The sequence below is a fragment of the Panulirus ornatus genome, chromosome 26 (assembly GCF_036320965.1).
Source record: "Panulirus ornatus isolate Po-2019 chromosome 26, ASM3632096v1, whole genome shotgun sequence".
Lineage (NCBI taxonomy): Eukaryota > Metazoa > Arthropoda > Malacostraca > Decapoda > Palinuridae > Panulirus > Panulirus ornatus.
Window position 1 is genome coordinate 11,458,704 of NC_092249.1, and position 14,498 is coordinate 11,473,201.

Sequence of the window (14,498 nt, forward strand, 5' to 3'; positions counted from 1 at the left end):
AGAAGTGGACGGACAAGAAGTGAGAGACCAAACTGATGATGGAAAGATGGAGTGAAAAGGATTTGATTTTGAGTGACAAGGGCCTGAACATGCAGGAGGGTGAAAGGTGTGCATGGAATAGAGTGAATTGCAAAACTGTGATATACAGGAGTCGACATGCTGTTAATTGCCTGAATCAGGGCATGTGAAGTGACGGGGAGAAACCATGGAGAGGTCTCTGGAGTATAGTTGTGGATAGGGGGCTTTGGTTTCGGTGCATTACACATGACAGCTAAAGAATGGATGAGAGCAAATGCAACTTTTCTTCATCTATTCCTGGCACTACCTTGCTAAGGCAGGAAATAGTGAACAAAAATGAAAAGATTACTAAATACTTCTTGTTATTGTCTGGTATCAGTTGCAGTTTTGTTCAATATTTCATGGACTCAAACTGCCTAAAATATAACGGTGAGAACTGAATAATTATAAAAAAAATGCATGAATGATAAAACAAGTTATTCATGTTTCTGGAGAGAAGCTGATATGAAGGCAGTGGAAGAGATATAGCCCCATTGGAACTTAGAATGAGGATGAAAATAAGGGCTAGTAATGAAGTTTTGTGCCAAAAGGTAGCATTGACACCAAAGTAAAGGCAGATGATGGCTCAGTTCATAAAATGGGTGATGAGGTAAGGCCAATGCCTTGCAGATATACAGTAGGAACAGTACTAAGTTGTATCTTACCATCATTCACTGACTGATGACTGATGCATCAGGTAACATGTAATGTATGGGTGATAAGATGAATGAAATCTTTAGCACTGACAAGGCATTATCCTACATTCATCTTCTAAAGCTTTCAGGTAATTCTATTGCAGTGTTATTGAAACATCGCTCACTTGAGCTATCAAAGGACAGCTGTAGAACTAGGTCACATATAAGTAAGAGTGCGACTATGAAATGGCAGGGTAAGGTAGGACTATAAAATGACAAGCTAAGCTATCTTGGTGGGCTAGTCGAATGGATAGCTTAAGCCATGGCTATTGTAATGATAGGAGTAAGAATGGAGGTTGTTATTCTGTGAAAAAGATTTGAAATTATCAAAATTCTTTGTGTTTTCCTCAATTGTTTATTGTCTTTCATGTCTATTTAATATTTTGTGGAATCTTACTAGCCATGCGTTTCAACCTCTTTGAAATGTAATTCAGTAAACAGTCAAGCCCCCAATGTTAGCCTAAAAAATTGATCTAAAAAATCAGCACTTGCATGAGTATATATATATATATATATATATATATATATATATATATATCTAAGATTAGAGCAAGTTCATTTCTAACCTCAAAATCTTCCTCGTAATCATAATCAGCTTCCTCTTCAACATCATTTTCCTCTTCTACCTCATCAAAGGGCAGTTCAGTGGAGACGACTCCTACATTCTGAAACTGAGAAGCAGAGTACTCTCCACCCATATCACGAAGAGAGAGGCTCTCATCATCAATCATCGCTGTACCTTTCTGCATCTCTTCTTCTTCTACCTCATCTACTTCTACCATTTTTGAGGAGATTGACTCTTCAACGTCAACTTCATCCCCACTTAGATCCCGAGGAGATGACATGGAGATTCCTGAAATAAATTATTGTAAAGATTCTAGAGAACAACAACAGCTCTGTTGGTCAAACAAACATAACCATTAACTAAAAATAATTTGATACACAGTAGTATAAAGACAACTAAAAATAATTTGATACACAGTAGTATAAGATTTAACTATATCAAATACACATAAAACAACATCTAGGATACTTTAAACATGAACGCTTCATATAATAAGAGTAATATGAAGATATAAGTGAAAAAATATTCTAGTTAAAACACACTAGCAAAGTCAGGTAAATATTCTACACTTGAAGAGGCAAATACCAGCAGAAGCAAGTCTTTTCTAAAAGATATCTGTTAAAAGATATCTGTAATAGAATAAATGAGGAAGAACACCGACAAGGTGGTTACATGAAATGAATAAAATCTTCGCTTCTTAGGATGATATTACCACTTTTACCTTTTGATGGTGATATAGAAATGCTTTGATTGCAAAATCAACTTTAACACAGACCTAATGATGTTAATAAATGTTTTGTTTCTAAAAGAAGTATCCACTCAAAATGTAGGCTTGGTAGAAAAAAATTATCTTTAAGAACTGGTGTCCTTTGAACATCGATAGACATTAAGACACATTTCTTTGTAATACAATATGCCAATTATGGCTCATTCAGCCTCCTATTTGGTGAAGAAGCAATGGTGTCCACAGATGAAATATCAAGTAAATAGACCTGCTTTTGGCCAATTAATGACCATCACCAGGTTGATAACAAAGGATCTGCCTCCTACTGCCTACTCAAAGATAACACATTTCACAGATCATGGGAGTTACAGAAGGCCAGAAAAAGGATTAACAAAAAAAGGAGGGGCAAGCTGAGTGGGGTAAAAAAAACCTACATTTCCCTCCTTTGTGGTCTGTCCCACAAGCATGTGAAGAAGGAAGGCTAACCTCAAAACAAAAGATTCTTCAGTGATGAATCAGAGTAATTCTGGAAACTGATTTTTTTGAAGGCATAATCCCCAGAACTACTGATTTCCATCAACACAAAATCCCAGGGCAGGGGTTCTTAATCTGTGATCCATGGACTGCTACTAGTCCATGGCCCATTTCCCAGTTGTCCACACAATGAAAATCAATTTAGGAATCAATCAGTATATAAATACACTTTACCATCAGTACTATCTCTGGTAAGGGTTTGGGTGGTATTATTTGTTCTTGATTGTGATTTCAGAGCCAGTAAGTAGTCCACATCCAAAAAAGGTTAAGAACCCCTGTTCAAGAGGAAAAAATGGCAAAATCTAACTTCTTACATTGCTGTTTTGGTGTGAGACACAAGTCAAACCAATATGGGGCAATTGAAATCCATGTACAAATTGAGAAATATCTTCATTCACATAACATTCTGATACAATGGCCTTGATAAACTTCACTGTATCAAACCACTTTAGTATATGTACTGCCAAATCTTTGTAAAACTTGAAATCCCTCAGCTCTAAAGAAAAGCACTGAGCATAAGGTATGAAGTTCTCTAGTTGATCTCAACAGAATGGATGAAAACAGTTCCAACCAAGATCTAGTTTCTTTCTAGTCAAAAACAAGGGTTCCCCTCTAGTTAAAAACATGGGTTTGGTTAATCTAAACCTAATAAGAGACAATACAGAGAAAGAAAGAAAGGATCCTTTTGGGCTGCATGGAAACAAGGTAACTAGTTCCTCAGGGAAAGGACCAGAGAAGTAAAATTTCACTCTTCAATTCTATTATCCTTAAGCCTATTAAGAAAAATACCTAAATTCAAGACAGGTGTTCCTAAAGAGCAATATCCTCACCTGGCCTCCTTCTCTGTCCCCTCTTTTGGAGAGGAAAAAAAAAAAAGAGACAGAGGGGAGGATTTCCAGCCACCCGCTCTCTCCCCTTTTAGCCGCCTTCTTTGACACGCAGGGAATATGTGGGAAGCATTCTTTCTCCCCTATCCCCAGGGATATATATATATCTTTTTCTTTCTTTCAAACTATTTGCCATTTCCCGCATTAGCGAGGTAGCGCTAAGAACAGAGGACTGGGCCTTTGAGGGAATAATCCTTACCTGGCCCTCTTCTCTGTTCCTTCTTTTGGAAAATTAAAAAAAAAACGAGAGGGAAGGATCTCCAGCTCCCCGCTCCCTTACCTTTTAGTCGCCTTCTACGACACGCAGGGAATACGTGGGAAGTATTCTTTCTCCCTTGGGGTGAAGAGGGTGGTGAGAGTAAGTGAGCTTGGGAAGGAGACTTGTGTGAGGAAGTACCAGGAGAGACTGAGTACAGAATGGAAAAAGGTGAGAACAGTGGAAGTAAGGGGAGTGGGTGAGGAATGGGATGTATTCAGGAAATCAGTGATGGATTGCGCAAAAGATGCTTGTGGCATGAGAAGCGTGGGAGGTGGGTTGATTAGAAAAGGTAGTGAGTGGTGGGATGAAGAACTAAGATTATTAGTGAAAGAGAAGAGAGAGGCATTTGGACAATTTTTGCAGGGAAAAAATGAAATTGAGTGGGAGATGTATAAAAGAAAGAGACAGGAGGTCAAGAGAAAGGTGCAAGAGGTGAAAAAGAGGGCAAATGAAAGTTGGGGTGAGAGAGTATCATTAAATTTTAGGGAGAATAAAAAGATGTTCTGGAAGGAGGTAAACAAAGTGCGTAAGACAAGGGAGCAAATGGGAACTTCAGTGAAGGGCGCTAATGGGGAGGTGATAACAAGTAGTGGTGATGTGAGAAGGAGATGGAGTGAGTATTTTGAAGGTTTGTTGAATGTGTTTGATGATAGAGTGGCAGATATAGGGTGTTTTGGTCGAGGTGGTGTGCAAAGTGAGAGGGTTGGGGAAAATGATTTGGTAAACAGAGAAGAGGTAGTAAAAGCTTTGCGGAAGATGAAAGCCGGCAAGTCAGCAGGTTTGGATAGTACTGCAGTGGAATTTATTAAAAAAGGGGGTGACTGTATTGTTGACTGGTTGGTAAGGTTATTTAATGTATGTATGACTCATGGTGTGGTGCCTGAGATTGGCGGAATGCGTGAATAGTGCCATTGTATAAAGGCAAAGGGGATAAGAGTGAGTGCTCACATTACAGAGGTATAAGTTTGTTGAGTATTCCTGGTAAATTATATGGGAGGGTATTGATTGAGAGGGTGAAGGCATGTACATAGCATCAGATTGGGGAAGAGCAGTGTGGTTTCAGTAGTGGTAGAGGATGTGTGGATCAGGTGTTTGCTTTGAAGAATGTATGTGAGAAATACTTAGAAAAGCAAATGGATTTGTATGTAGAATTTATGAATCTGGAGAAGGCATATGATAGAGTTGATAGAGATGCTCTGTGGAAGGTATTAAAAATATATGGTGTGGGAGGCAAGTTGTTAGAAGCAGTGAAAAGTTTTTATCAAGGTTGTAAGGCATGTGTACGCGTAGGAAGAGAGGAAAGTGATTGGTTCTCAGTGAATGATTGTTTGCGGCAGGGGTGTGTGATGTCTCCATGGTTGTTTAATTTGTTTATGGATGGGGTTGTTAGGGAGGTGAATGCAAGAGTTTTGCAAAAAGGGGCAAGAATGAAGTCTGTTGTGGATGAGAGAGCTTGGGAAGTGAGTCAGTTGTTGTTCATTGATGATACAGCGCTGGTGGCTGATTCATGTGAGAAACTGCAGAGGCTGGTGACTGAGTTTGGTAAAGTGTGTGAAAGAAGAAAGTTAAGAGTAAATGTGAATAAGAGCAAGGTTATTAGGTACAGTAGGGTTGAGGGCCAAGTGAATTGGGAGGTAAGTTTGAATGGAGTAAAACTGGAGGAAGTAAAGTGTTTTAGATATCTGGGAGTGGATCTGGCAGCGGATGGAACCATGGAAGCGGAAGTGAATCATAGGGTGGGGGAGGGGGCGAAAATCCTGGGAGTCGAGAACATTATCTCGGAAAGCAAAAATGGGTATGTTTGAAGGAATAGTGGTTCCAACAATGTTGTATGGTTGCAAGGCGTGGGCTATGGATAAAGTTGTGCGCAGGAGGGTGGATGTGCTGGAAATGAGATGTTTGAGGACAATGTGTGGTGTGAGGTGGTTTGATCGAGTAAGTAATGTAAGGGTAAGAGAGATGTGTGGAAATAAAAAGAGCGTGGTTGAGAGAGCAGAAGAGGGTGTTTTGAAATGGTTTGGGCACATGGAGAGAATGAGTGAGGAAAGATTGACCAAGAGGTTATATGTGTCAGAGGTGGAGGGAACGAGGAGAAGTGGGAGACCAAATTGGAGGTGGAAAGATGGAGTGAAAAAGATTTTGAGTGATCGGGGCCTGAACATGCAAGAGGGTGAAAGGCGGGCAAGGAATAGAGTGAATTGGATCGATGTGGTATAACGGGGTTGACGTGCTGTCAGTGGATTGAGTCAGGGCATGTGAAGCGTCTGGGGTAAACCATGGAAAGCTGTGTGGGGCCTGGATGTGGAAGGGGAGCTGTGGTTTCGGGCATTATTGCATGACAGCTGGAGACTGAGTGTGAACGAATGAGGCCTTTGTTGTCTTTTCCTAGCGCTACCCCGCACACATGAGGGGGGAGGGGGATGGTATTCCATGTGTGGCGAGGTGGCGATGGGAATGAATAAAGGCAGACAGTGTGAATTGTGAGCATGGTTATATATGTATGTGTCTGTGTGTGTATATATATGTGTACATTGAGATGTATAAGTATGTATATTTGCATGTGTGGACGTGTGTGTATATACATGTGTATGGGGGTGGGTTGGGCCATTTCTTTCGTCTGTTTCCTTGCGCTACCTCGCAAACGCGGGAGACAGCGACAAAGCAAACTAAACAAATAAATAAATATATATGAGTCAGTTGTTGTTCGCTGATGATACAGCGCCGGTGGCTGATTCATGTGAAAAACTGCAGAAGCTGGTGACTGAGTTTGGTAAAGTGTGTGAAAGAAGAAAGTTAAGAGTAAATGTGAATAAGAGCAAGGTTATTAGGTACAGTAGGGTTGAGGGTCAAGTCAATTGGGAGGTAAGTTTGAATGGAGAAAAACTGGAGGAAGTAAAGTGTTTTAGATATCTGGGAGTGGATCTGGCATCGGATGTGACCATGGAAGCGGAAGTGAATCACAGGGTGGGGGAGGGGGCGAAAATCCTGGGAGCCTTGAAGAATGTGAGGAAGTCGAGAACATTATCTCGGAAAGCAAAAATGGGTATGTTGGAAGGAATAGTGGTTCCAACAATGTTGTATGGTTGCGAGGCGTGGGCTATGGATAGAGTTGTGCACAGGAGGGTGGATGATCTGGAAATGAGATGTTTGAGGACAATGTGTGGTGTGAGGTGGTTTGATCGAGTAAGTAATGTAAGGGTAAGAAAGATGTGTGGAAATAAAAAGAGCGTGGTTGAGAGAGCAGAAGAGGGTGTTTTGAAGTGGTTTGGGCACATGGAGAGAATGAGTGAGGAAAGATTGACCAAGAGGATATATGTGTCGAAGGTGGAGGGAACGAGGAGAAGTGGGAGACCAAAGTGGAGGTGGAAAGATGGAGTGAAAAAGATTTTGTGTGATCGGGGCCTGAACATGCAGGAGGGTGAAAGGAGGGCAAGGAATAGAGTGAATTGGATCAATGTGGTATACCGGGGTTGACGTGCTGTCAGTGGATTGAATCAGGGCATGTGAAGCGTCTGGGGTAAACCATGGAAAGTTCTGTGGGGCCTGGATGTGGAAAGGGAGCTGTGGTTTCGGGCATTATTGCGTGGCAGCTAGAGACTGAGTGTGAACGAATGCGGCCTTTGTTGTCTTTTCCTAGTGCTACCTCGCACACATGAGGGGGAGGGGGAAGGTATTCCATGTGTGGCGAAGTGGCGATGGGAGTGAATGGGGGCAGACAGTGTAAATTGTGTGCATGGGTATATATGTATGTGTCTGTGTATGTATATATATGTGTACATTGAGATGTATAGGTATGTATATTTGCGTGTGTGGATGTGTGTGTGTATACATTGTGTATGGGGGTGGGTTGGGCCATTTCTTTCGTCTGTTTCCTTGCGCTACCTCACAAACGCGGGAGACAGCGACAAAGAAAAATAAATAAATAAATAATATATATATATCCCTGGGGATAGGGGAGAAAGAATACTTCCCACGCATTCCTCATGTGTCGTAGAAGGTGACTAAAGGGGAAGGGAGCGGGGGGAAAGAAACCATCCCCTCCTTGTATTTTTACTTTCTAAAAGGAGAAACAGAAGAAGGAGTCTCGCGAGGAGTGCTCATCCTCCTCGAAGGCTCAGATTGGGGTGTCTAAATGTGTGTGGATTTAACCAAGATGAGAAAAAAGGAGAGATAGGTAGTATGTTTGAGGAAAGGAACCTGGATGTTTTGGCTCTGAGTGAAACGAAGCTAAAGGGTGAAGGGGAAGAGTGGTTTGGGAATGTCTTGGGAGTAAAGTCAGGGGTTAGTGAGAGGACAAGAGCAAGGGAAGGAGTAGCACTACTCCTGAATCAGGAGTTGTGGGAGTATGTGATAGAGTGTAAGAAAGTAAATTCTAGATTGATATGGGTAAAACTGAAAAATGATGGAGAGAGATAAACGAAAGAGGCAGGAGGTCAAGAGAAAGGTGCAAGAGGTGAAAAAGAGGGCAAACGAGAGTTGGGGTGAGAGAGTATCATTAAATTTCAGGGAGAATAAAAAGATGTTTTGGAAGGAGGTAAATAAAGTGCATAAGACAAGGGAGCAAATGGGAACTTCAGTGAAGGGGGCTAATGGGGAGGTGATAACAAGTAGCGGTGATGTGAGAAGGAGATGGAGTGAGTATTTTGAAGGTTTGTTGAATGTGTTTGATGATAGAGTGGCAGATATAGGGTGTTTTGGTCGAGGTGGTGTGCAAAGTGAGAGGGCTAGGGAAAATGATTTGGTAAACAGAGAAGAGGTAGTAAAAGCTTTACGGAAGATGAAAGCCGGCAAGGCAACAGGTTGCAGTGGAATTTATTAAAAAAGGGGGTGACTGTATCGTTGAATGGTTGGTAAGGTTATTCAATGTATGTATAATTCATGGTGAGGTGCCTGAGGATTGGCGGAATGCTTGCATAGTGCCATTGTACAAAGGCAAAGGGGATAAGAGTGAGTGCTCAAATTACAGAGGTATAAGTTTGTTGAGTATTCCTGGTAAATTATATGGGAGGGTATTGATTGAGAGGGTGAAGGCATGTACAGAGCATCAGATTGGGGAAGAGCAGTGTGGTTTCAGAAGTGGTAGAGGATATGTGGATCAGGTGTTTGCTTTGAAGAATGTGAGAAATACTTAGAAAAACAAATGGATTTGTATGTAGCATTTATGGATCTGGAGAAGGCATATGATAGAGTTGATAGAGATGCTCTGTGGAAGGTATTAAGAATATATGGTGTGGGAGGCAAGTTGTTAGAAGCAGTGAAAAGTTTTTAATCGAGGATGTAAGGCATGTGTACGTGTAGGAAGAAAGGAAAGTGATTGGTTCTCAGTGAATGTAGGTTTGCGGCAGGGGTGTGTGATGTCTCCATGGTTGTTTAATTTGTTTATGGATGGGGTTGTTAGGGAGGTGAATGCAAGAGTTTTGGAAAGAGGGGCAAGTATGCAGTCTGTTCTGGATGAGAGAGCTTGGGAAGTGAGTCAGTTGTTGTTCGCTGATGATACAGCGCTGGTGGCTGATTCATGCAAGAAACTGCAGAGGCTGGTGACTGAGTTTGGTAAAGTGTGTGAAAGAAGAAAGTTAAGAGTGAATGTGAATAAGAGCAAGGTTATTAGGTACAGTAGGGTTGAGGGTCAAGTCAATTGGGAGGTAAGTTTGAATGGAGAGAAACTGGAGGAAGTAAAGTGTTTTAGATATCTGAGAGTGGATCTGGCAGTGGATGGAACCATGGAAGCGGAAGTGAATCATAGGGTGGGGGAGGGGGGCGAAAATTCTGGGAGCCTTGAAGAATGTTTGCAAGTCGAGAACATTATCTCGGAAAGCAAAAATGGGTATGTTTGAAGGAATAGTGGTTCCAACAATGCTGTATGGTTGCGAGATGTGGGCTATGGATAGAGTTGTGCGCAGGAGGGTGGATGTGCTGGAAATGAGATGTTTGAGGACAATATGTGGTGTGAGGTGGTTTGATCGAGTAAGTAATGTAAGGGTAAGAGAGATGTGTGGAAATAAAAAGAGTGTGGTTGAGAGAGCAGAAGAGGGTGTTTTGAAATGGTTTGGTCACATGGAGAGAATGAGTGAGGAAAGATTGACCAAGAGGGTATATGTGTCAGAGGTGGAGGGAACGAGGAGAATTTGGAGACCAAATTGGAGGTGGAAAGATGGAGTGAAAAAGATTTTGAGTGATCGGGGCCTGAACATGCAGGAGGGTGAAAGGCGTGCAAGGAATAGAGTGAATTGGAACGATGTGGTATACCAGGGTCGACGTGCTGTCAATGGATTGAACCAGGGCATGTGAAGCGTCTGGGGTAAACCATGAAAAGTGTGTGGGGCCTGGATGTGGAAAGGGAGCTGTGGTTTTGGTGCATTATTACATGACAGCTAGAGACTGAGTGTGAACGAATGGGGCCTTTGGTGTCTTTTCCTAGCGCTACCTCGCACACACGAGGGGGGAGGGGGTTGTTATTCCATGTATGGCGAGGTGTCGATGGGAACAAATAAAGGCAGACAGTATGAATTACGTACATGTGTATATATGTATATTTCTGTGTGTGTATATATATGTGTACATTGAGATGTATAGGTATGCATATTTGCATGTGTGGACGTGTATGTATATACATGTGTATGTGGGCGGGTTGGGCTATTCTTCCGTCTGTGTCCTTGCACTACCTCGCTAATGCGGGAGACAGCGACAAAGCAAAATAAATAAACAAATAAATAAAATATATATATATATTTTTTTTTTTTTTTTATACTTTGTCGCTGTCTCCCGCGTTTGCGAGGTAGCGCAAGGAAACAGACGAAAGAAATGGCCCAACCCCCCCCCATACACATGTACATACACACGTCCACACACGCAAATATACATACCTACACAGCTTTCCATGGTTTACCCCAGACGCTTCACATGCCTTGCTTCAATCCACTGACAGCACGTCAACCCCTGTATACCACATGACTCCAATTCACTCTATTTCTTGCCCTCCTTTCACCCTCCTGCATGTTCAGGCCCCGATCACACAAAATCTTTTTCACTCCATCTTTACACCTCCAATTTGGTCTCCCTCTTCTCCTCGTTCCCTCCACCTCCGACACATATATCCTCTTGGTCAATCTTTCCTCACTCATTCTCTCCATGTGCCCAAACCATTTCAAAACACCCTCTTCTGCTCTCTCAACCACGCTCTTTTTATTTCCACACATCTCTCTTACCCTTACGTTACTTACTCGATCAAACCACCTCACACCACACATTGTCCTCAAACATCTCATTTCCAGCACATCCATCCTCCTGCGCACAACTCTATCCATAGCCCACGCCTCGCAACCATACAACATTGTTGGAACCACTATTCCTTCAAACATACCCATTTTTGCTTTCCGAGATAATGTTCTCGACTTCCACACATTCTTCAAGGCTCCCAGAATTTTCGCCCCCTCCCCCACCCTATGATCCACTTCCGCTTCCATGGTTCCATCCGCTGACAGATCCACTCCCAGATATCTAAAACACTTCACTTCCTCCAGTTTTTCTCCATTCAAACTCACCTCCCAATTGACTTGACCCTCAACCCTACTGTACCTAATAACCTTGCTCTTATTCACATTTACTCTTAACTTTCTTCTTCCACACACTTTACCAAACTCAGTCACCAGCTTCTGCAGTTTCTCACATGAATCAGCCACCAGCGCTGTATCATCAGCGAACAACAACTGACTCACTTCCCAAGCTCTCTCATCCCCAACAGACTTCATACTTGCCCCTCTTTCCAAAACTCTTGCATTTACCTCCCTAACAACCCCATCCATAAACAAATTAAACAACCATGGAGACATCACACACCCCTGCCGCAAACCTACATTCACTGAGAACCAATCACTTTCCTCTCTTCCTACACGTACACATGCCTTACATCCTCGATAAAAACTTTTCACTGCTTCTAACAACTTGCCTCCCACACCATATATTCTTAATACCTTCCACAGAGCATCTCTATCAACTCTATCATATGCCTTCTCCAGATCCATAAATGCTACATACAAATCCATTTGCTTTTCTAAGTATTTCTCACATACATTCTTCAAAGCAAACACCTGATCCACACATCCTCTACCACTTCTGAAACCACACTGCTCTTCCCCAATCTGATGCTCTGTACATGCCTTCACCCTCTCAATCAATACCCTCCCATATAATTTACCAGGAATACTCAACAAACTTATACCTCTGTAATTTGAGCACTCACTCTTATCCCCTTTGCCTTTGTACAATGGCACTATGCACGCATTCCGCCAATCCTCAGGCACCTCACCATGAGTCATACATACATTAAATAACCTTACCAACCAGTCAACAATACAGTCACCCCCTTTTTTAATAAATTCCACTGCAATACCATCCAAACCTGCTGCCTTGCCGGCTTTCATCTTCCGCAAAGCTTTCACTACCTCTTCTCTGTTTACCAAATCGTTTTCCCTAACCCTCTCACTTTGCACACCACCTCGACCAAAACACCCTATATCTGCCACTCTATCATCAGACACATTCAACAAACCTTCAAAATACTCACTCCATCTCCTTCTCACATCACCACTACTTGTTATCACCTCCCCATTTGCGCCCTTCACTGAAGTTCCCATTTGCTCCCTTGTCTTACGCACTTTATTTACCTCCTTCCAGAACATCTTTTTATTTTCCCTAAAATTTAATGACACTCTCTCACCCCAACTCTCATTTGCCCTCTTTTTTCACCTCTTGCACCTTTCTCTTGACCTCCTGTCTCTTTCTTTTATACATCTCCCACTCAATTGCATTTTTTCCCTGCAAAAATCGTCCAAATGCCTCTCTCTTCTCTTTCACTAATACTCTTACTTCTTCATCCCACCACTCACTACCCTTTCTAATCAACCCACCTCCCACTCTTCTCATGCCACAAGCATCTTTTGCGCAATCCATCACTGACTCCCTAAATACATCCCATTCCTCCCCCACTCCCCTTACTTCCATTGTTCTCACCTTTTTCCATTCTGTACACAGTCTCTCCTGGTACTTCCTCACACAGGTCTCCTTCCCAAGCTCACTTACTCTCACCACCTTCTTCACCCCAACATTCACTCTTCTTTTCTGAAAACCCATACAAATCTTCACCTTAGCCTCCACAAGATAATGATCAGACATCCCTCCAGTTGCACCTCTCAGCACATTAACATCCAAAAGTCTCTCTTTCGCACGCCTGTCAATTAACACGTAATCCAATAACGCTCTCTGGCCATCTCTCCTACTTACATAAGTGTACTTATGTATATCTCGCTTTTTAAACCAGGTATTCCCAATCATCAGTCCTTTTTCAGCACATAAATCTACAAGCTCTTCACCATTTCCATTTACAACACTGAACACCCCATGTATACCAATTATTCCCTCAACTGCCACATTACTCACCTTTGCATTCAAATCACCCATCACTATAACCCGGTCTCGTGCATCAAAACCACTAACACACTAATTCAGCTGCTCCCAAAACACTTGCCTCTCATGATCTTTCTTCTCATGCCCAGGTGCATATGCACCAATAATCACCCACCTCTCTCCATCAACTTTCAGTTTTACCCATATTAATCGAGAATTTACTTTCTTACATTCTATCACATACTCCCACAACTCCTGTTTCAGGAGTATTGCTACTCCTTCCCTTGCTCTTGTCCTCTCACTAACCCCTGACTTTACTCCCCAGACATTCCCAAACCACTCTTCTCCTTTACCCTTGAGCTTCGTTTCACTCAGAGCCAAAACATCCAGGTTCCTTTCCTCAAACATACTACCTATCTCTCCTTTTTTCACATCTTGGTTACATCCACACACATTTAGGCACCCCACTCTGAGCCTTCGAGGAGGATGAGCACTCCCCGCGTGACTCCTTCTTCTGTTTCCCATTTTAGAAAGTTAATACAAGGAGGGGAGGATTTCTGGCCCCCCGCTCCCGTCCCCTCTAGTCGCTTTCTACGACACGCGAGGAATACGTGGGAAGTATTCTTTCACCCCTATCCCCAGGGATAATATACATATATATATACACATACACATATACACACATACACATACATACGCACATACACACACACACACACACACATACATATATATACATATGAAAAAAGTAAGAAACAATTTAGAAAACAAACTTTTAGCTTGAAATGAATGAACTATATCTATCACATTGTTCAGCAGTCACTATATGTAACACCATATCCACCATATTGTTCAACAGTCACTATCTTTTCCCACTATAATAAATTGTCATACTGTCATATATATATATCATATATATATATATATATATATATATATATTTTTTTTTTTTTTTTTTTTTTTTTTTTTTTTTTTTTTTTTATACTTTGTCGCTGTCTCCCGCGTTTGCGAGGTAGCGCAAGGAAACAGACGAAAGAAATGGCCCAACCCCCCCCCCCCCATACACATGTACATACACACGTCCACACACGCAAATATACATACCTACACAGCTTTCCATGGTTTACCCCAGACGCTTCACATGCCTTGATTCAATCCACTGACAGCACGTCAACCCCTGTATACCACATGGCTCCAATTCACTCTATTCCTTGCCCTCCTTTCACCCTCCTGCATGTTCAGGCCCCGATCACACAAAATCTTTTTCACTCCATCTTTCCACCTCCAATTTGGTCTCCCTCTTCTCCTCGTTCCCTCCACCTCCGACACATATATCCTCTTGGTCAATCTTTCCTCACTCATTCTCTCCATGTGC

The 14,498-nt window shown here is 42.2% G+C and overlaps 1 protein-coding gene across 2 annotated transcripts in view; it reads right to left on the reverse strand.

Moving 5' to 3' along the window:
• LOC139757449 (uncharacterized) overlaps nt 1-14,498 on the reverse strand; it is a 652,064-nt gene that overhangs the window by 511,275 nt on the left and 126,291 nt on the right. For both annotated transcript variants that reach the window (XM_071677974.1, XM_071677975.1), the window contains exon 6: nt 1,319-1,605. In XM_071677974.1, coding sequence (XP_071534075.1) covers nt 1,319-1,605 — 287 coding nt within the window. The remainder of the gene's footprint in view (nt 1-1,318; nt 1,606-14,498) is intronic.